At 41.4% G+C, this 24146-nt stretch overlaps 1 protein-coding gene across 3 annotated transcripts in view; it reads left to right on the forward strand.

The window, feature by feature from the left end:
• Nucleotides 1-17151: 17151 nt before the first annotated feature.
• Nucleotides 17152-24146, forward strand: part of SHB (SH2 domain containing adaptor protein B) — an 80784-nt gene continuing 73789 nt past the window's right edge. For 2 of the 3 annotated variants that reach the window (XR_004237575.1, XM_032096575.1), the window contains exon 1: nucleotides 17152-18089. Coding sequence is in view for 2 of the 3 variants with exons in the window: in XM_032096575.1 (XP_031952466.1) it covers nucleotides 17157-18089 (933 nt within the window). In the remaining variant the exon portion in view is untranslated. The remainder of the gene's footprint in view (nucleotides 18090-24146) is intronic. The other variant, XM_032096574.1, reaches the window with a different exon arrangement.

Below are 24146 nucleotides of genomic sequence, written 5' to 3' on the forward strand. Positions count from 1 at the left end.
TAAATAAACACTTTCGGCTAGGGGAGAAACTGAATTAAGAACTTGCCATGTAGGAAACTAGCTGAAACCAGGACACTCTTCTCCCAGGTTTCTGACTTTATTCTAGAGAATTTTTCAGACTACCACTGAGAGGAGACTCCATTTGAGACCACTGTTGCAAAGAAAGCTTTCAAGAGAAAATTTCAATAAAATGTGGAATCTTAGCAGAAGGAGATGAGAGAGTTTGGAGTGAGAAAAATTGAAGAAATAATTTGATTTAAAGTCATATAGCAGCTCATTGACAGAGCTAAAAGTGGAATGAAATCCTCTAACCCATCATCATATTTCTACTGGACTAATTCTCTGTAGCAAGTTCTGGAAGCACCTGTAAAGAAATTTAATAAATATCTAACAAATCTATTTTCTCTGTCCTACATCCTTCCAGTTGAGTCAATTCAGCCTGCACCCAAAAGCTTTTAGCAGTACCACATTCATTTTTTTTCTGTTACCAAAACTGTAAAAGGCAAAAATAATAATAAACTTGAAGAGAGGAATAGAAGGAAATAGGAAAAAATAGCTACTCTTCTACTCTTAAACTTAACTCTTAAAAGGTGATATTTGCAGCATTGTATCATGACAACACTAATGTGTTCACAGCCCTTTGTTTTTTTTAGAGCAGGTGCCCTTTCCAAACATATTGGCCAGTTTTGAAACAGGGAAAACCTCTCAAGATTCCTGCCAGCTTACATGTATACCTTTGCTCTTGCCAGCTTCGCCAGGTTTGACTATTTGCCCTGAGATTTTCTTTCTGAATGAACACTATATCCAAATCACGACCACCAGCAGAGAACAGAAACACTTACATCCTTTCTCACTTTGATCATATATATCAGACATCATACCAATCCTTTTTAACCTGGATTCAGCAGCTGGTCTGAGCCTGTTGAGAATTTTCACCAGCTGTCTGATGCTCCTAGTGATGGTATCTGACACAATCTCATTGGTTTACAGCCGCAGTCCATGGTTCTCCAGAGGCTTACAGACAACTAAATAAAGAAATGTCAATCAGTGCCTAATTTGAGTCAGCTTTAGTCAAGCACCTCTACCAGAAGACCATTTTCTATCAAATACAGTAGACAAGGTAAATCATGACTTTAAAATATGTAACTATACTAGTGAGTTGTGATTTTTCCTGAGCCTGACTTCTAAGGCTGTGCATGAGAGGCTGCATCTTCCTAACCAAATGACTTGTGAAAATTTTTAAGATCACAGGAGCAAGGTGAGTTTGTTTTCCTGCAAAGCAATGCCCATTATGACTCTAATTTATAATAAATTCTGCTCATGTCTTTTGACTACATCTTTCTTGAGATAGGTTTTATATCAAGGAAGAGAATAAGTTATCCTATCATGCACTAGAACACTTACTGAATTTTGCAGAACTTTTTAATAGTGATAAAAATAGTGAATAAAGACTTCTAGGGCAGTCTTCTCCATAAGAAATAAACTTTGATTTTAATAAGAGTTTATTATTGTAAGAACTGCATTTGGTATTAAATCCTTTGGCCCAGTATGTGGTCTCTAAAAGTAGCCCATTTCCAGTGCTTAATAAATAAGTGTAGGAAACAAAGGAACAAACACACCTTTTCAGCCTCCAGAAAACTTGTGTGACAGTGATTATTGATCATATGCATGTTTGTTTTGTGAGCTATGTATGTTTTCCAAAATAAAGCCTGAATACAAACACAGTTATCAGAAGATTAAATCTCTTTCTGTACAATTTAAGAGGGGTTACACATACTACAGTAATAAGAAATATTGCCTGTAGCAATACATTTGGAGGACACTAACTCTTATCATACTACATAAAGACTGAACTAACACAGACATTGGGCTAAACGGTTACCCTTGATTAGATAAATATCCAAACTTTACCTCATCTTCTTTCCTTTAATCATCCAGTCATGCTCCAATACTCTAAGACACAAGTTTAATGAGATTAATTGTGGTATTCTATGCTTTTAGTTTGTTGATATGTCTAAACATCTTCTAACTCACCCCCCAAAAGAGTAAAATGTTCTCCCAGAAAAATTAGTTCTAACAGGGAAAAAAGCTGATTAAAATCTGTGAAGATGAATATGAATCTATTTCAGCAATAATTAGAATGCTGTAATTCTCACAATTGAGTTTATTTTTAATTTCCTTTTATGTACAGCAACATAATTCCAATTAAAAGCACTTCTTTACCATGACATCCAGTAAGAGTGACTTGTTAAACAAAATTTTTCAAAAATTAATTTTTTTGTTACTATTAGAGGAATGACTCTATATTACATTAATCTCCCTGTAAATTAAGTTAAAACTGTTGCCTTTATCTAGTTCATTGTTCATTTCCTACAAGAATGTATGGATCGAATGCTTAAGTTTCTTCTACAGTTGCGGTAGATACTCACCAGTATTTTCTATTTTATTTCTCTCTGCCTCTGTGGTAGAGACAGTTCCTTGGTCCTTACAGCTATCTACATTATGTATGAATAAGTGATATTTAAAAAAGTGCAAAAGAAAAAAAAAGAAGAAAATACCATTTATTAAAACCTGACTTTGGACCAAAAAAATAGCTAGAATCTCATTGAAAAGCAGTTCTCAGTAGTAAATCTGGCTAGTAGCTATGTCAGTAGCTATCTGGCTATCCCAGAGGGCTGATGCAACTTGGATAACACTACACTGCTCATCAGAGGTAATCTAAGGAGAAGAGAAGCACCTACAACTTCCTCAGAGTTTCGTGGGAGAGAACACCATCTGTGATAATCAGAGAACTATCATGTTGACAGGATTTTAGAGATTTGACATCATTTTAGAAATCTGTATTTGCAAGTGTATTTTTCCTTTGATGGTTCAAAGAGCTGCAAATCGCTTAAATCAGGGGAGAACAAATGCCATTGAGGACTATTTACTGAGCAGTTCAAAGTACAGGCTGCTTGTTGGTACTAGTCATCTCCAGCATTTTTAACACTGCTGAGCTGAAGGAACAAGAAGCATACAGTATTACAGTAGAACATCTATCAGGAAGCAAAAAAATGTTTTTACTAAAATATAAGTGAATTGAGTAAGAACAGGTCACACAGAGACCAGAGACACAAAGAATAAGGGAGACCCCCTTGTTAAGCCACAAGGTACAGAATAGGCCACCTTCCTTTCTAAACTCCTTATGAATCCTAGGGATGGCTAAGTCCAGTCTTAGTGTTGGGTTTATGCACAGTGGAATTAACCTATGCAATGTTTATAATACCAGTAATAATACTGAGTAGCTACATGGATTAGTAGCGTTTCATTACTATTAAATCAGCATTATTTCCGTCACTTACCAGGGATCTGTCAAATGTAAGGGATCTCTCCACCATGGGTAAGAAAGGATATCCTAGTCTCAGGCAAGGACTTTCAAACCTCATGAGGCATCCCTACTGAAGAGGGGAGTCACTTGGCGTGCAGTTCAGCTGCAGTTCAGCTGCAGTTCAGGGAGAGCTCAAATTGGGCCCATCCTGATGGTAACATTTACAGAGTGAAGTAGTTGGCTGCTAGTCAGTAAAAAAGACAAGACAGATGTCTTCATTTCAGCTGTACCATCTTGTTCTGTGCTTTACTTATCTTGTACTTTTGAGTTTTGGAGCCATGTCTGGAAATATTTTTCTGAGGCATTTTCACTCCTTTATACATGAGCCAGGAGCTTAACAGCATGCAGATTCACCTCAGGGCATGAGGCCTGTTGCTCCTTAGTCAAAGGCATGGCTGGGGGTCAAGTGTGTCTGTCACAACCACAAGATCAATGCTTATTTTACATAATATTTACTGTGATTTTATTTAATGCATTTCAATGTACTTGCTATTTTTCTCTCATGCTGACTTAGTGGTAAAGTATTGTAAAAGTTTGTGCTTGCATTCAGAAGATAGCTGGCAGTGAGATGACTGTCTATGATTTTGTGGAATTTTTTCAGAAAAAAATATGAGTTTTATTAAAAACTAAAGAAAATACTCAGAATTTTAAATCTGCGATGTAAATATTTCACATATATATAACGAGGTCATATTTTCATTCATTATTAATCCTCCAATTAATTTACACTTGACTAATACAAAAGGCAGCCAGGTTTTCATTTTAGAAGCGAATTATTCCAGTTCAAGTTATCAGCTGGATGAACACACATGCTGCATTTTTCAAGCAGCTGGAAATCTGCCCAATATACAGGACAGAGATGATTTCACTGGCTGTTTATCTCTCTGCCTCTCTGACAGTCTGTCCTTCCTGAGCGAGCTAATTGTTAGCCAACTATGGCACTCACTGCTGAGCTGGGGTAGCTTATATTAACACATGAGCTAAAGCCACGCAGTACATGCGATCACAAAGGCAAGAAACAGTGTTCTGGTCCATAAACAGAATGGTGGGCTGTCTTGGGGTGACGTTATGATGTGTATCCCATATCGCTGCCTATGCCCAGAAATTAATTTTTATGCCGTTCTATGCCTCTAAACTGAGCCTGAGAGGGGGAAGAGGAAAAAACTGAGCAAAACTTTCTCAAAGCAGTTTGCAGCTCGTTCAAGGTCATATAAAGATAGCAGGTTTTTTCCCCCCCAGCTGCGGCAGGGGAGCGGGGAAGCACCCGGCTTGCTGTTTTCCAGTCAGCTTTTGGCCAGTTGTTTTCAGTTTCTCGTTTTCCGGAGAGAGACTGAGAGTTGGACTTTGCTTTTTTCCTTCTCTGGAATTCCGGATTTTCTCCCTTTTCTACTGGACTGCTTTCAACCTCAGAGCACATCGGGAGGACTTTCCACCGGGCACAGAGGGCCTGGCCCTGGGCCAAGCCCCAGCTCCGAGGAGACCAAAGGGAGGACTCTAACGCTTTCCCAGGTTTTTTCTCCACAGTGAAAGATTTTACCATTTAACATTATTTTCCTTTCCCGGGTGTTTGTTAAATAAATAGTTTTATCTTCTTCACTTTCCTTCGAGGAAAATTTATTTTTTCCAGAACCTGGTGGAGGGAGGGGTGGTTATGCCTTCTCTCAGAGGATATATTTCTAAATTTGGCCAAACCGGAACATGGGCAGAAGAAAATACCTGAGGAGATTTTGTCACTCACCAAGGAGCAGAACTGCTACACTGTACTATATAAATCTACCAGCTGGCAGAATCAAAGAATAAGAAAGGTCAATGGAGGCATTTGCATTCCTATATTACATGGCAAGCGTAAGAAATGCAAATCAGAGAGATGTGTTACATTGGAAGTGGCCTTGTTTGACATTATTACAACTGACAAGCAGCAGATGGGACAGAATAAGACTATACCTAAGGACATGCTGTTATTAAATATTAACCAAAATGTCACTTCTTTGTACTGTAACCACTCTGGCAAAGTTCTGTTTACTGTCTAACAGAAGGCCAGTTATTTCCTTGCCTAGATGAGCAGATGTTAATTTTTCTCTTTTCTCTTTTAAGTTTCTTACTAACAAGTAATTTTCTACTTGCTTTGCCTTTTGTGATCATTTTGCCAGGCATTTGTTACATAATTCATAGTGTACTAATGAGCAGAGTTGAAATACAGTTAAAATCTATGTACTTTACCTTAAAGGAAATCCACAAGCCATAGAAAGAATACTTAGGAGGAGAAGTACAAGAATGCATGACTTCTAAGATGCAGCTGCAGTTTACAGATACAGACCTGAGGTAGCAGGTCTTGGTTCAACCCTAAAGAATCACATGTGATGTCTGTGTAGTCTCTTTCCAGTCAAGTACTCCAAATAATCTGGAAAAGTTTTCCAGCACACTGGAAAGCAGGAAAGAAAAAACATTATTAATGGAAAGAGGGAAATTGCTAAAAAGTATTTGATAATAATATATGATGTTTTGATCCAATCGTAATTAACACACACACACAAATATTTCGCACTAGTTTCCTAGTAACATATTTTTACAACTGCTTGAAAACTAAACCACCTAGTCAAAGGCCTTATTTTCCACAATTTCCAATCTACTTACTGAAAAACTAACTTTTTAATTAAATCAGTGTAAAAGGCAGTGGCAGTTCATAAGGGAATGTAATTTCATGAGTGAAAGAGTGATAATAAACAAATTGGTTAATGTGTTAAAGAAGTTTACAAGTTGCAGTTTTGAAAAATAAGTATATCTATGCTTTCTAGTTCATTTTTATGGCAAGAGTTATTCCTCAAAGCTGGATTCAGTCATCGGAGACTTGCACATATGATGCTTATGTCAGCAGTAGAAAAGTCTGTGCCAGGAACCTCTGTAGTAGTCCACAATCCAGCCACACTCTAAAATCCTCTCAAAATCTTCTTTGTGACAGACAGAAAGCAGATTCATAATCCCAGCCACTACTGTTGTGCTGCTGTGCATGTGGTCAGTCAGCTTTCTAGTGGCCTGTGGGTAGAAGAGTTGTTGAGGAGAAGAAAGGTGCAGTGTGGATGCAGAACATGCCTTCCCTTTAGCAATGCTGTTTCATCCTCGTGCTAGACTACAGCAGATCCATGCTGGAGCAGGTGGATGTGCCTGAAGGAGGCTGTGAGCCTGTGGAAAGTCAGCAGTGGAGCAGGCTCCAGGCCCTGTGGAGAAAGGAGCCCATGCTGGAGCAGGTTTGCTGGCAGAGCTTGTGACCCTGTGGTGGAACCATGCTGGGGCAATCTGTTCCTGAAGGACTGCACCCCATGGAAAGGACCCATACTGGAACAGTTCATGATGAACTGCAGCATGTGAGACATTCATGAAGAACTGTCTCCTTTGGGAGGTACCCTACACTGGAGCAGTGAACAAGTGTGAGAAGTCCTTCCTGTGAGGAGGGGGAAGTGGAAGACATGGGGAGAACTGACCTCAGCCTACATTCTTCATCCTCTTGCGCTTCCAGGAAGTGGAGGAGGTGGAGAAAATAGGGAGTGAAATTAAGCCCAGAAAGGAAGGAAGGATAGGGGTAAGGTGTTTAAAATTTGAGTTTATTTTTCATTATCTTACTCTGGTTTGATTGGCAATCAGTTAAACAAATTTCCCCAATTCAAGCCTTTTATCTCTGATGGTAATTAGTGAGTGATTCTCTCCCTGTCCTTATCTTGACTCATGAGCCTTTGGTTCTGCTTTCTCTCCCCTTTTCATTTGAGGAGGGAAGTAACAGAGTGGCTTGGGTGGGCTCCTGGCATCCAGCCAGGATCAACCCACCACACTGGCAACTGACAAGTGTGGAAGCATCTGTATACACTTGAGATCTACTCTTCCAGGCAGCTGCATTATGGCCATAGTTGTGACATTTTCTCCTCTGGGCAACAAATGGCACATTTCTTATGTCTGTTCATGTGGGAATAGTAGCAAAGTCTATTCTTCTTTATTGCTTTTTTGCCAGCAGACATCTAGCAACGTCAGAACTGGTGCCACAGATTAGTCTCCATGAGATTTACAGCCTGCAGAGAAAGTTTCTCTGTCAGTTAACTTCAAATGTTTCTTTTGCACCTACTCCCCACTTCAAGAAGATGAATGACTGATTGTTTGAGAAAGCAAGAGCAAGTAAATTATTTGCTGCTTTAGAGCTATGCAGGGTGCATGTACACTCTTATCTCACAGCTTCTCTCCACAAAGTATTATGTCTCATGGCTAGCAACAGGTAGATATAACTCTGGTTCTGGAAGGTCTGTGCCTTCAAAACAGGTGACTGTTGGCACTGACAGATGGAATTTTGCAAAATTATAATAGCTGACCTAATACTCATTGCTTACTGTTCCACTACATAATATTTTATACGGGATTGGGACAGTTAAAGAGATGCAGTCCTCAGTAAAATTTTTGCAAATACTGCTTTGTGGGAATCTGGAATGCAGAGAATATTTCTCTGCCTGTTTTGAAGAGTTTTACCCCCCTGGATAGTACTGTTTTTGACCTTTGTCCATGGGAAAATTTACCTAGCCTCTGGGAAGAATTTGCATCTACAATGGTGTGAATTAGGTGATAGAATACTATGTGAGATTATCACAGGGTGAAAAATTTAGTGGTTTTAGGTCTATTTGCATAGTAAATAGATAAAAGTAGAAAACCTCAAAATGGAGGATAAGTTGTAGTTAAAAGCTTCTTTCTCCTTCTTCACTAACTCCATATTTTGCAGCAATAGTGGTTTGGGATGATTGGATACAGAATTCCACAGTTCCTGTCTACGTGATTTAGGAACTTGTTGGACATTGGTAAAAAAGTGAAAATATCTTGTGTTTTAAGTTTTCATTGGGTAATTTACCTTTAAAAAGGCTGTGAAATCTTGATAAGTTGTCTTCTTGCTGCATTCTCAGCTCTGTGCTATGTCTAGGCCACTCCAGTGGCTTGTACTCCTTAGATAAGAATTAATAAACACCTCTCTGGGGATTGAGAAGCATGAAGTCCCATTCGCCTCCTTTTTTCTCCTGGCAAAAATCTGAACCCTGCTTTTTTTGCTTTGGCCCATTTCAGAAGTCATCAGGTTGGACAGAGCTCTGAGCAGCTTGATCTAGTTGAAGAATGTCCCTGCTCAGGTGTGTTCCAGGGGTGAGTTGAACTAGATGACTTTTAAATGTTCCTTCCAACCTTAACTATTCAAATGATTCAATCTCTCGTGTTGTTGAAGAAGAGAGTCTAATCTTAATTCTTCCAAAGTATCATTTATGTTTCAGGAGAAAATATACAACACCCTAAAAATATTTTTTTATATTTAAAAGGCTACTGCATTTCACCATTCCTTAAAAGTGATCACAGACACCAGCTGACAGAAATCCTCCCCTTGAATTTGCAATGAATGTTTTAAAGGGAGATACCAAGGATCACCAACACTTTTTCTCAAAAAAAAAGAAAAAAAAAGGTTTCTTTGCCAAAGATGGACTGTTATGAAGTCCTCAGTGGATAATCAGCAGCCACTTCTCTCGTCGTGGTTCAAACTAAGAATATTCTTCAAAAACTTGGTGAACTTTGGGGCTTCAAGGGGACAGTGATATGGTGGATTGACTTTGGGACCCAGAACCCCACCAATCTTCCCTATGACTCTCCTCAGCAGGGTGGGAGCAGAAAGAAAATAACATGGGAAAAAAATCTCTCATGGGTTGAGATAAAGGCAGTTTGATAAAGCAAAAGAGAATGTTGCACATGTGCAAGCAAAGGGGAAAAAAAACCTAGAAAGATTTTATTTTCTACTTCCCACCAGCAAGCGATGTCTGGCCACTTCCTGGGAAGCAGGGTTTCAATACATGTTAGCAGATGCTCCAAAAGGCAAACACCATGAGCAATGAATGCCACACCTTCCTCCCCCTTTCCCTTAGGTTTTGTACCCGGACAGACATCCTGTGATGTGGAATACCCCTTTGGTGAGTTTGGGTTGGCTGTCCCAGCCGTGTCCCCTCCCACGATCCTGCCCACCCCCAGCCTCCTGGCCTGTGTGGGGTGGAACTGGAGAGAGAGGCTGGTGCTGTGCCAGCACTGCTCGGCAGCAGCCAAGGCACTGCTGTGTTGTCAACACCTTTCCAGCCACTAATGCAAAGCACAGCACCGTGAGAGCTGCTGTGTGAAAATGAAATCCATCTCTGCCAGACTCAATACAAGTGCAAAGGCTGTAATAGATCTGTGCAGAAAAACCCCTGACATTTGGGTGAGCTATATTATTGTTGCGAGTTACATTATCCTAACTGAGGATTCAGCCATTTGACTGCATTTGAACAATCTGATTCTGTGTAAAGCTCCTTTTATGGTTTCCAAGCATGCTAAAATGCAAATCTGTCTCTGGATTACTTGCAAGGCAATTGAAAAATCTCTCATTATGTAAAATGGCCATGTTTGGACATCTATAAGCCAGCAGACACTTGATAAATGGGAGCAATTAACCTTATATTGAGTCCAATGTAATGAAATGTCAGAGAAGAGGACAGTGACTCAAGGCATAGGAGTAATTTATTAAAGAATCAGAGCTGTCTTCTTTGCCTTGCAGCATGTGCCAGTGTACAAGTCACCAAACTATTTCCCTCTATAGAAGCAGAATTTCAGGCTTCGGTAACTATTGTGTGTATGTTTCCATTGTAGGAGCTTGATTATTATGAAACTCCTTAGTATTTGGTTTGGTTACAGATCATTCTCCTCTTTTGTACAAGCTACAGAAGAAAAACAACCTATAAAATGTTGCTGTAGGACAAGGCAGGTGTTGAGGGGCCAAGTCCTTTTTGTCAACACAGTGCAATCAGTGCAATATTCCTGCTGGATATTCAGAACCTGACAGGAAAGCTGTGAGTCCAGGAACTTGGGAACCAGACAAGGATTATAGGAGCTGTTTACTGCACAGGAGAGCACCAAGACAGACAAACATGTTGTAAATAACTATTGCTGATTCTCAGAGGCATAAAGCAACACTTGACATGGATTATCTGGAATAGTGTTCTTTTTCATTAGATCCACAAAGAGCAAGGAATCAACAGCAAAATCTGCAGGCCCATCTTCCAATAGTAGTATGAGGGTACATGTATGGCCAATCTGAAAAACTGAACTGCAGAACTGTTTCTCTTTCTATGATAACTGAAACCTCATGAAAATCAGGTAGCACAAGACTTCTGAGAGTCATCATTAATTTACTGTTCTGCTTGAACTAGCGAAATGTTAAAATACAGCCGATAACATAATAGATCCTCTGTTTGCGCTGTAGATTTGGAAATGTTAGAGTCAAAGTTGCATGCAGAAACTTAATTCAATATCTTACTTGCAGTTGTTATGATTTAGCCTTTAATTACAGAATTATGCTTCATGTTTTCATAGAATCCAGACTCAATTACTGCACCAGCTGGATGGATTGCTTGTTGGAAGCCCATGTTCAATATTACCTTCCTTTCTTGCTTCATACTGACCAATTTGAAAATAAGATTATGACATTTCTCTTATCTCTTGTCCCAGTAGTTGCCACTAATGTATTTCAGAAGTATGATTACTTGCCCAGTTGCTGAGGCTGTACTCACTGTGCTGCAGTGTCTGCTTCAGCCTTTCAGAGGAATGTTTATGGGTGCATGTGTTAATTTCCTGGAGTCTCTGTACTTGAGCTATACCTCAATTCCCTGCAATTGATCAAGGCAGTTAAATGTTTTTTAGCATGCAGAACTGTCTATGCTTCTGTTCTAATGCTCTGCTGAGAAGCTCATTATGAAGAAAGTTCATTTTCAATCTCTGATCAGTGAAAATTGGTCATTAATAAATTATGAAGAGGAATTATCCAGATATTCTGATATTATTCTGATAATTTTCTTAAGAAATACACAAGTTGATGCCTGTAAAGTACTATTTCTTCTTCATTATCGTATTGAAAAAGTAATTGGGTATTCCGAGCCTGATGTGAACAGGAGTTAAAAGGAATGGAGAATTTTTTCCAATTTTTCAGCAAATCTGGGAGCTCTTTGTGAGTCTCCAAATTGCTACTTCCACATATTCCAACAATGTGATGTGAAACCCTTTAAACCACAGGTATTTCCTAATTCAAGAACCTATTTAGGCCACAGAAACAACAAATAAGTTCACAGGAATGGGGAAATTTTTAATAAATTATTTTAAATTTTGTTATCAGAAGGCTCTGGAATTTAACTGTAATGATTTTTAAATTATGCATCCTGAACAATGGACCTAAAGCAATGCAGCAGTACCACTGCCAGCAGGATCTTGCATCTTTTCCTGTGCTGTATCAAAAATTTCCCTCATTATTGAATCTAGGGGTCTGTTCTTTCCCTGCACAGTTTCTGCTGCCCCACTCCTGTGATCCTGATTATGATTGTTTTATTTATACTGCAAGCCAACCACCCTGCAGAGAGTCAAGGTGATTAAGAAACATCAGTTAAGATGTGATTTTAAATTTGGTGCTATGCTACTTATAAAATTGTGCTACACTGATACCAGTTACAAAAAAATTCCTGTGCTACTGTGGTCATAAAATGATATACTGATCATAAAATGATGTTTTTGAAAAATAAATCTTTAATTATAACTACAATCTAGTGCCATCATTCTGCTGAGGTTCTCCAAAACAATCAGTTTGTCCTTACAGTTGCAGTTGATAAGTAGAACAACAGTTTTCAGTTTAAGGTTGAATAGTGACATCTCAGTAGGATAGCAATCAGGCATATCTGTATGGAAAATTGTCCTGTTGTGCCGGTGCAGGGTTTTCGTCAGTGTCCTGCCTTATGCAGCATAGGAACACAAGAACTGGAAAGAATATGGATAGGAGATCAGCTTCATTTTAGGCTGAACAGAACCTCCAGATATCTCTGGACCACTGTCTTGCTGAAAGCTGGGCCAGTCTAAACCTGTGTATTCAGGGCCCTCTCTATCTGAGGCCTCAATTTCCTTGAGAGATCTCATTACCACTCTGTACCAGTGCTCAACTTCTGACTGTGCCGGAGGTCCTGTTACTACCTTGGTTCTGTGTTGCACTGGAACTCAGAGCAGTGAAGTCAGAAATCTGAGATAATTGCACATTGCAATGTGAAGTTGCAGAAAGAAAAAAACGAAACCAACAAGGAAAAGTGCTTGCACTAAAATGACAGAGCTCCCATTTATCCAGTTGAGTTCAGGCTAATTCAAGGTCCCAGCCAAATTCTGCAATCCATGGAGAACCTTGTGCTGTTACAGCCATATCTTTGCCAGGAATTGTCGTTGTCTGAAGGGTAGCTGGGATTGAAGGACACAATTCCAATGACTCCAGGCTGCCTGTGCTCGAAGCAAATCTGTGACCCAGATCATAGTGGTCACTTGAGCCAGAGCTTTCCAGAGAGGCACCTAAAGATGCAAGAAAATGACAAGTGGAACATCTACAAGCACCCTATACTCTAAATCCAGCTGGCTTTATGAAGCTGCTTGTGAAGATTCTGCAGGATATCTGTAGGTGACAAAACTCTTCAAAATCTGACTTTGAACAGCCCATGTGATTTAAGAAAACTAAAGATGATTGAATGTGAACTTGTTCTTGGAGGCAAAGAGATCATCACAAAAGTAGAATTCAAGAGGAGTATCTGATTGGGTTTTCTCCTGCAGCATGAGAATATGGGACAAATTGGTTTGACTTAAACAACTAAGACACACTCACAGTAGAAGAATTTCTCCTTACTTGGGAATAAACTAATTGCAGGAAGATGTCAGCCTGGAAAGTAGAAAAATCAGAACTTTCTAAAAATCCTATATTTAGTCATACATATGCACAAAAAGGAAAACATCCGGCATTTGGATAGCCTGTGGATAACAAACTGATCTCTAATCATTACCTGGTTATGATTTGTGTGATGCAACATACACAAATAGGAGTAATCCAGATGTGTTATGGATGCTACACACTCTTTCTGAACTCTCTGACATTAGTCAGCAAGAAAGAAGTGCCTCAAGAGTGAGAACATTTCTCTGTTTTGTGATGGCTGTTCCTAACATGGTGAATGTATGTGATATTTTTTTGCCTAGCCTAAAGCCATAGTAGCAGAAGGATTTTCTGCTTTCTATCTTTCTTGTGGATATTTCAATGTGAAGAGTTGATCAATTCTAGAAATTTTGGACCTGTTTTCATGCAAGATAACAGTAAAGATAGACTTAGCAGCAATGCTTGAGTGTTTATTAATACAGAAAGTACTTTGCATGATACTTGCTACTTTTTATTCTTTATCTTAGTTTGAAATGCACTGCATGTACTGCAACTCTTATTACACATGGCAATCAGAAGTATGAGAGGAAACAAGACCTTATAAATTCCAGAGTCGATGCTACTTAACTTCATTATTTAATTAAAATAATGTGATTAGGAGGGCACATGCTTAGCACAAATTAGTCACTTGTGTGAAATGATATGCCTGTATCAAAATGCCTCTTTTTTACTAATTCCCTAAGTTGAAACAAATTGTAAATTATTTCTACTTCAAGAGACACAAATCTGAGAAGAAGTAGATATTCTATTGAGATCATAACATTTTAGGATTTGTTATTTCACAGAAAAAGTTCACTTTCACCATAACCCCTTTATCCTCATGTTTGGTAAAAAATATGCTGGAAACTTGCCAAACACAACTCAAAAATGTGGTCAAAGTTCTGAAAAAGATGAAGCCTGTTTCCTCCAAAAATTCATATGAAAATGAGTCAGAGCATGGGCTAGGAGTCCTGCAGGTGCGGATGTACCCTGCATGAGCAGACGGGGATTGGAAAGCATCTTGTGCATATGCAAAAGTGTTGTGGGCCTTGCATACTTAGATTGGAACAACCTCTGAGATTAGACATGGAATCCTTGGTTTTACTTCTCTGCTATGCCTGTCTTGCAGATTATTCTGTCCTCCTTCGTAGGTATTTATCCAGGTTTGGGTTTTCCTAGGGTTATCCAGTAGACCCATAGTTCCTATCCTCTCACGCTGCTGGGAGGCAACGTAAGAGAAATTCTGAAGTATTAGGGAAGCTGCCCTGCATCGATGTGCTTTTGCTCACTTGTCACCTCACAAGCTGCCTGTCAGTGCAGAGAAGAGAACGTGGTTCCTGACTGAGCCACAAGGGACAGTATCAGGCTGAGTTTGGAGCTCTCCTGGGGCTTTCTTGCCTCTCCCATGACTGGCAGAACAGGAATTAGGGAGCTGCTAGACTTCTGGGTAATGAGATCCTATGAGTTTTAAAGAAATTGAGACTCATCTTGCTTCAAGGCAAAAATTTTCTCTCATACAAAGGGCCTAGAATACACCATTCCTGAATCAGCAACTACTGGGAGTCTTGCAACCCCCTAAGAGACCCAGGTACTAGCCAGTCAAGAATAGGACACTACTCAGGATCAGGCTGAGAAGTTGCTCTAAGAAAAAAATGATAGTCAGACAGAATAAATATGCTGAGCAGAAACAGGAGACCAGCACTATGGATGTAAGAAGAAAAATGTTTTCATTTGCTGACGACAGTATAGGGAGCATGCAATCCTCCTTTCAACACAAGCTGATGAAAATGCTGCAGGAAGGAATTACAACTGAATCCTGTGCTCACCGTGGAGGTTTGTTCTCAGGAGCTCACTAAAACATACAGACATGCTTACACTGAGCAAGCTGCAACGATAGTGCCCAAAGTCAGAGAGAATGAGGCTTCTTATAGAGACTATGCAGCAAAGAGGAAGGTTAAAAAGGTCCATTAAACTAGATAAAACATATGTAAATCCAGTCCCTCTTTATTTCATAAAGATAATTAACTCATTAGTATAAATGAGTCCATTTTGTCCTCATAATTAATGACTGGAGGTGGGTGTGTAAATACAGTACAGGTATGTGTCTGACATTGGGCTTCAACAATGCCAACAGGGAGCTATATAGATGTTTGCCAAAATGCAACAGGAATACACAGATGACTTGTAATGGTAAATAGGTAAAGGATTCCTCTTCTCTTCCCTCCCACTGTTCTGATTATAAAAAGGTTAAAAGGGCTCCAACTCCCAAATGATTAAAAACAACTGTGCAAAACATGACTAGCCCCTGACATCTTCGCACCCTCTCCAAACACTGCATGACATTGCCTTTCTCATCTTCAAAAAAGGGTTGCATCTCAAGTCTAATTTTGGGCCACCCTTCTGTGCAGAAAACATGTTAGGGAAGACAGACGATAGCACTCTGAGCATACCCCCCTTCCCTCTTCTCCTCCCCCCCCCCCCCTTTTATATGCTGAGCATGACACCATATGATATGAAATATCCGTCCGGTTGGTTGAGGTCAGCTGTCCTGGCTTGTCCCATCCCAAGCTTTTGTGCACCGCCGGTCTGCTTGCCTCTGGGGTGGTGTGAGAAGACAAGGCCTTGGCTCTGTGTAAGCATTGCTCATCAGTAACAAAAAAAATTCTTGTATTAATAATGCTGTTTTCATCACAAATCCAAAACACAGCCCCATAATAGCTATTGTGAACAAAATTAATTGTACCCCATCCAAAACCAGCACATCATATTAGGAACATGTCCACAGCTCCTAGCAAAACTGTGATGTTCTTGTGCAGATTTTTGAACTGTATGAAAAGGGGTCCCCTTCTTGCTCATCTCTCTGCATTGATGGACTTGATTAAGCAATGGAGAAATGGTGCTTCACATGAAGGTATAGCTCTGGAAAACTCTGTCACAGATTTGCACTGGGGGAATGAAAAACTTTTTATTGCTTTTATTGATAGGTCTGAATTCTGATTAGTGGAAGACTCCTGAAAATGCAATTGTGAGGCATTCTCTAACTCTTCATTTGAAACTGCATTCCACTATGGAGTGTAGACAGAACAAAGCTGCAACAAACCTCTCCTGTCATAGATCAGAATGCACAACTGAAGCACCGCAGGTAAAGCTATCACCTGTGTAGTTCTTCTGTTTGCTTAATTTTTCATTGTGGCAGATGCCAGAGATGGGCCTGGAGACATCAGCCTGCAGGTATTCCTATCCCCACTTGAACATCCATTCAATGCCTCCAGCATTCCCTAAGACCAGACCAAATCAACACTGGGATGAGAACTAAAGATACAGGTGAGACTACCACAGCTGGGCAGGCAGAACTTGGGAAAACCTGCTGTAGTATATGTTTACCTTAGGGCAGATGGAGAAAGATTAAAAGAGCAATACTAAGTGTTTGCATCTGTGGTGGCCCAGATGACAAATCCTTCTGGCAACACACAAACTGAGCAGCATGATTCACACAAGTATCACCTCTGCATTTGATTTACTGTAGCCCTTACCTAGGAACACGAATGGGAAATGTACCTACCAAAAAATATGCAACACCCGCTTTGTGTACCATCAGCCCTAGCCAAAAACAGGGTTTGCTTCCTTTTTTAGGCGCCAGCTGGAACCCTCCGACCCCACCACGGATGGGAAGGGGGACACACATGTAGCGGCAGCAGAGAATTCAGAGATCAAACTGTGCAGGTAGTGGCTGCAGGTATCCGGGCCACTCCAGACGACAGGCGGGGACACCTAGGAAAGGAACGGAAAGGCACCTCCGGCCTCCTCACGGAGGCAGCTCTGCTCCCCCGCCCGTTCGAGGGCGCAGCGGGGAAGCCCCGGCAGATCCCGCCACGCCGGAACGCGAACCGCGACTGCACCGACACCGACACCGCCCCGCGCAGGGCGGGCCCCTCCGCACCGCCCCGCCAGCACCTGGCGCGGCCCCGCCCGGCCGCGGCGGTGGGCGGGTCCCGCATGCAGATGCGTCCCCCGCCTCTCCGGTGCGTGCTGAGGTCAGGCTGGGCTGCGCTGCCAGCGCGGAGCAGCGGGGCTGAGGTCGCGGCAGACCCGGAGCCGCGGGGGCGGGCGCGGAGCTACGGCGAGCGCCTGGCTCGGGCCGGGAGCGGTTCCCTCCCGCCGGGGAAGCCGGGGGGCTCGGCGGGGCCTTTCCAGCCGCTGGCGGAGGGAGAGCGGCGAGTGCGCGGAGCGGGGCGCCCGGCCCGCCCCGCCGCCCCGCTCCTCCATGCGGGCGGCGAGCGGGGCTGGGGCGCGGGGCGCCTGGGGCAGCGCGCAGCGGTGCTGAGGCCGCGACCGGGAGAGACGATGGCCAAATGGCTGAACAAGTACTTCAGCCTGGGCAATAGCAAGACCAAGAGCCCTCCGCAGCCCCCGCGGCCCGACTACCGGGAGAAGCGCAACGGTGCCGGCAGCGCGCCCCGCCCCGAGGGGCCGCCGCACCTCCACCTCCACCACCACACCTCGCCCGGCTTTTCGCGCCGCCGCCTGCGCGACGACACCAGCGACCTGCTCCGCGCCTACCGCGCCCAGAAGGACCGCGACTTCGAAGACCCCTACAGCGGGCCCGGCTCGTCCCTGCGCAAGCTGCGCGCCATGTGCCGCCCGGACTACTCGGCGCCCGAGGACCTGGGTGAGGCAGCCCTCAAGGCGTCCTCCTCCTCCTCCTCCTCGTCGTGCTGCGCCACGCCTCCCACCACCGGCTCCCCGCACCTCTTCCGCAGCCACAGCGAGCGCCGCCCGGCGACGCCACCCGACGTGAAGTACATCTCCCCCAAGCACCGGCTGATCAAGGTGGAGAGCGGCGGTGGAGGCAGCGACGGCGCGGGCAAGAAGCTCAACAAGGGCTCCAAGCAGCCCACGATTGCTGCCCACTCTGCCGTGAAAGATAAAGTAAGTGTTGTGCTCCTGTTCCCGCCCCTGTAAGCTAGGTAGTAGGGCTGGGCCCCTGGAAGGATTTTTGGCGAGGGGACTAGCTCCTGCACATCTGGAGTTGCCGCTGTTCTCAGCCATCCTTCAGTGGGTGGCCTGGCCTTTTTTATTATCTATGGGCATGCAGGACATGTGCAGGAGTAGCACGTGAAGTGATGGTGCCCTGTTGGCTTCAAGCTCACCTTCCTTCTGATGGGGCAGGTTCACAGGTGTGTCTAGCCCTGCTTTGAGGCACGGCGCGCTGCCAACCTCAAGATGGGTACCAAGGCTTTTGGGTTGGTATGCTTCTGCAGAACAGGATGTGAGTCGTTAGGGGGGTGCTTGGGGAGCTCTAGAGTCCCTTGAAAAGCCTTCTGCTTGTAACCCCAAGTTGAGGCCTCAGCCCCACTGCATGTGGTATGGAGCACTCATATATAAAAAATAAACTGGGGGGGGGGGGGGAGGGAGAAAGAGTGATGCTGTCCCATGCCGTACTGTCTGTTTTTAAGGAGACAATTTGTCGTTTGTTTATTTATAAACTTTTTGCTTCCTAGTTCAGTGTCAAAGGTGAGGTAGTTCAAAGTCCTGTGTTACAACAGCATGGCAACTTCCATGATAATGTGTTTCCATCTGGCATGGAGCTGAAGCAAGCTCCATAGATACTTGCCCAGTTCCAACTGTTATCCTTTTACTGGTCATTCTCTACAAATTTTTTACAAAATATTGTAGACACAACACTGGAAAGTGCAGGACTTGGGAACTCAAGTTACAGAGGGAAATAGAGTTAATTTCTTTTTTTTTTAAGCAAAGCATATTCCCCTACCTGTGTTGTTCTTGTGAATATAGTTTAGTTTTTCTCATATATTGGAAATAAATGTTTCTCTATTTTGTTGATTGGCATTTTCAACTCCAGGATAACAGTCACATCACAGGAATTTCAAGTATCTGCTGAATGTTATCAGTCTAAATGGTCTGTGTGTACATGTTTAAATATGTAACACGATTGCATTGCCACACTTACATGACAACTTGATAAGTTATATCTGTCCAGGTGGAATTCCAAAGAAATCTGGTTGTGACAGTGACGATACAAGGAGAAAAGTCTAGGATTTGTTCTATTGTCTTAGTAGGTATAGTTTCTGACTGGAAGCAACTTCTTTTGTGGAGGTGATTGATTCAAAGTTAACATTTTACAGTGTATATTACAATCTATCCAGTCTTCTTTAAATTTCCTACATTGATACTAGGTATCTTCTCTTAGGAAACCACTTTCAGCAAAAAAACCTGCTTGGGGCGAAATGTTTATTTCTTTTTCTTTTTTTTAAAATCATTGTTCAATTTTAGAGCCTACTGAAGCAATTTTCAAATAGAAAATACATATTTGTTGCTAGGTAACCTGCTGCTTTGTATGGTCATAAATCTGTGTGCTGCTCCCCCACCCTTATTGCAGGTTTTAAAACTTGTAGGCAAAAATTCTCAGTCATGTTAGTGTTTTTTTCAATTATTGAGAGAACTATAGGTGACAACCAGAAAATCTGAATATGTCTGAGAAATAGAATTGTCCGTGTGCCTCAAAGAGCCGACTGTGCCTGCCTCAACAGCATTTAGATGTGAGAGGCAACATAGCTTGCCTTTTGTTCAATTGTGTTTTCTCCCAGCAATGGATGTGAAATCTCTCTTATTTCACGGCCCTGAAATGTAGAGTTTGACAGGTTAACTTGGTAAGCAGTGGTCGTAGTGGGCAGGCAGGGAGCTGGTTCTCTTCTACACCTGTGATTCACTGAGGAAGAAAATTAAGGAATTTAGTAAACAGTGTGTCTGTAGTTCAATAGCGAACAAAGCAAGTGAAAGTAAATTTCCCTAAGAAAGAGACAATAAGGAAGACAGTAAAGATGGAATAAAATCCCCCGAATCTAGAGGTCCACTGTTCAGAAGAATTCATAAACATGCTAAAAACATTAGAAAATCTGTGTGTAACATAGCATAAGCTGGTAAACACATTAGGAATGAAAAAAAAAAATCTAAGTGCCATGTAGTTCTGTCTTCCTAGAAGTATGTTAGTGTTTAATGATCCAATAATGTCTGGTAAATGCTTGTGTTTCGTTCCAGCATCTGTTTCAGTGGTTTTTTTTTTTTTTCTGATTTCATTTATAAGGATAGAGTGCTGTTTTCCTTTATGTGGTAGTGGAGAAGTGAGAAGTAGGGATTCCAGCAAATTCGGTGAGCAATTTTTTATCTTCTGTGGTTTGTCATCAGTAAAGAGTTGGCTGAAAAGCTCAGTTGTGTGTCATACTTGAAAGAGCTACTGGAATGGGAAGGAGATTCAGGAAGATGCTTTTTTCGTGTGATTACTTACAAAGGGCAAATGGCGAGGTATGGATAGTGGCAGGCTGGTTAGCTGAAACACCCAGAGGAAAAGAAAAATTGTAAACTAGCTGATTCAGAGAATAAAGGAGATGAAGATTTAAAGCAGTGGCGGACATGATTATATTTTGCAAGATTTTAGACAAAGGCTGGTAAAGGAACTACAGACATTTAATGTATCTGGGATTCAGGAAGTTTTGATGTGTAACAGTAGAAATACCAACTAAAGCTGAAGCAGACAAACCCAAATTGCCATGCACCTTTTAATAGCGAGGTGACTAACCTCTGCAACAGATGCCCAATGAGATTCATCATTTCTAGATGTCTTTGAATTCAAATTGTTGGGTGGATTTTTTTTGTTGGGTAATACAATTAAGTGGGTTTGGGGACTTGAAATGTGATGTTTACCTTCAGACGAGGGAGAGCAGGCTATGCTAGAAATCATGGCTGAAGCAGGTCAGATCCTCCAGTATGGTGGGTAAAAAAATTATTGGCTTCTGTCTTTAGTGCTGGCTTGTGAAAACTTAACTTATTTGCTTGCCACAGAGGAGCTAGGGAGTGTGGGCAAGTTGAAACAACATGTGGTTGTATACTGGATCAATCTGGCATCTCCTGTATTTGTATAAGAATAAACACAAGTTGGTTTAAGACCAACTCAATAGGCAAACCACTTGTGAAATGGAGATCAAAAGAAATGAGCTGAAGTCTTCCTGAGTGATTGTCCTCTATCTGGCATTGTGGTATACGTAAATCCATGAAGTAATAACTGAGGGGGAAGTGTCTGTGTGAAAGGATACTTCATGTATGTTTTCACATATCACTTATTTGAACCTAATGATTTCTCTGCCTGGTTTTGCAGCTGAAAAACCTGGGACACTTTTCAAAGACAAGCTGTATCATACTTCCTTGCAGGAAGTTCTTAAGGTTTAAAAGCTGTGTTCATAGTCTATTGTCCTTTAAAGACATTTATTTCATAATGAACAGCATTTTGTGCTATGTCTGTTCAGTGGAGACAGAACAATGCAACAGTTCTGCATATTGAATGCAGAAGACACTGCAAGTCGCAAGATCCATTTCCACAGGTGTTAAAGACATTTTTGACACTAATTTCTCTTCTCCAGGAGATAGGTTTGTTGGCACAGGTTGATTACGATATCTGGTCATGCCTCAAGACAGGGGCTCTGAACAAATAAATCCCTCGGCAGTTATACACTTAAAATCCAAACTCCCTATCCCCCACATGACAGTCTGGATAAACAGCAACATTAGGGTCTGGGATTGTCTTACTTCTGGTTTGCTTTTTTGTCACCAACTGGTTGCCGTGTTGGTACTGCAGTCCATGTTGTAATACGGTTGTTGCAGTCCATAAACTCTGATCTATTATTTTTTAAGTAATACTGAAAATGCTAGCTTTGTCTGGTTTAATTATTATTAATGTACATACTGTTAGCTTCAGGTTGTACTGTAATCTCTGTTCAACTTACACAACATAGCCTTATAGTTCAAATAAAGTTCAACCTACAGCCTAACAATTCTAGCTACTTTTGTCAAGCAAGCACTTGTCTGCTTTCAAATAGTACAAAATTTTCAACAATGAGACAGGACATATCTGATACAGTAGAGAGTAACTTGATTCTGCACAGTCAGAGTGGACCTAGTACAAAATAACATGAATGTTGTGTTGTAGCAGCAATCAAGCAGGCAACTGTTCAACCAACCAGGCGACTGTTCAGGACAGCAGCGTTGCTGACTTGATGTACAAAGTTCTGAAAACACTATCTATGTGTGAGAAACAAGTACTTTTGCACTGGACTAGCAAAGTAGTCTAGCTTTTTGAACTTCTAACATCTTGCATAAGAGTGATTAGACTCCATAGAACATTATTAATAACTTTATATAATTAAAATATTGTTTTAAGGTTGAGAAGATGCTTGTCTTATTTCTGTATATGGAAGGTCTGTGTTATATTTGATCTTTAAACTGAGAAAAAGTCATGTGCATTTAACTGAATCTTGCAGCTGGTATTTCAAGGTGCACTGAGAAAACACTTCAAAGATGTCTAAGCAGTGCTGGGATTACTTATATCAGAGAATATAGAATTTCTAGAATTTAGAAATCCTAAACTACAAATGTATCTCTGTGTCTTATTTACATGTTTAATCCATTGCAGCAGAGTGTCAAGCTGCCTTTCCATACAATTGGTTCTACTCTGAAACAGTCTTCCTCTCTGCGGGTGGCTCCCATTGGTATATGGCTCTGTCTTTGCGTAAAAGAAGAAAGAAAATACTTGTGGCTGCTGGTCTTGCATAAATTGTTTGGGGAAGGCCACACATAAAGGCAGCAAGTTATATTTTTTGTGTGTATGTATACTGTTATAAGGCAACTGTAATGCATCTAGAAATGCAATTTTTTTCAGATATGTCAGTCTCATGATTAAGGGACTAGAGCAGTCTTGTGAACAGAAGATACTCAGATATGACCTGAGCTTTTGGAGTCTTGGTGACTTCAGGGCTTTTCGGAATGATGTGGTAGGCTCTTCAGTTACAAAGTATGCCTGGCGTCTGCACTGTGTGCACAGCTTGGAACACTCTCAGCTTTGGAAGCCGTCCAAATTGTCAGACTTCTACGCAAAGAGAGGTCCAAGCAGAAAGAGACTATCAGGAAGGAGTATGAAGCAGTTGGAAGATGTGGGGATTAAAGGAGGGAGTGGTGGAGTTCTTGAAGGGTCTATCATGTGTATATCTTTGCAGTAAGCATATCAACCCCATTGTTAGAAAGTACCTCGGCTGCTGGGTTCAAGCAAGGGGACTGACTTGCCTGTTCTGAACTAAAATATGCTTGTTGAACTATTTACTGGCAGAGTGTAACTGAGCACCTTTCATGTGGCCTTATTCTGTAAAAAGGCTAATACCTAAGCGCAAATGACTGTAAGGGAATATGGCAGGGTGGTGGACCTGTGTCCAGTTTCCACCCCTTTCCATGCAACTTGTATATCTAATCTCTGGGAATCACTTCCACTTGGCCCCCAGTGAGCAAGAACATTACTGCATCACTCTTTCATCTGTGGATTGCTATGCCGCATAAGAAGACCCTGGAGGATTCCTCATAGAAGTTAACTTTTCATCTGTGAAAAGTTAACTTTTCATCTGGTAAGCAGTAGCTTACCAAAAGTGTTAAAAGAACAAATAATATTCATAGTAGCAGTGAGCTATGTCCCTATAATGACACTTCTTTTGTCATTGTGTTTTTATCTTAATGTATTCAGAATGATAAAACCACTAAGGGTAGGAGACAAGGAGCATATATATTGTTTATATTGTTTAACCTCAAAAGGTAGTAACAATCTGGATATGGCTAAATTGGATCATGAAACAAAAAAACTTAACTAAAAATGAATGTAGTTTTGAAGTTTTCGTGGGTGGCAAAAGAAGACAGGTGAAAAGAGTCAAAATGCCAACAGTAAGTTTATTGTCTTACAGGTTCTGAGTTTAAATAAAAGCAAAAACTGTATGGTGGATACCATGTATTGTCTGTGAAAGGATTTTTCTAAATTATTGAACTGAGTCTGGAGCAGTCCATCAGTGTAGCACTTACCGTGTCTTTCATCTTCATGGGAACCATAATATCCACGAATGGATTCCAAATGCCTACTTAATTACATTCTCGGATCTCTGT

Source organism: Corvus moneduloides, chromosome Z (genome assembly GCF_009650955.1).
Source record: "Corvus moneduloides isolate bCorMon1 chromosome Z, bCorMon1.pri, whole genome shotgun sequence".
Taxonomy (NCBI): Eukaryota; Metazoa; Chordata; class Aves; order Passeriformes; family Corvidae; genus Corvus; species Corvus moneduloides.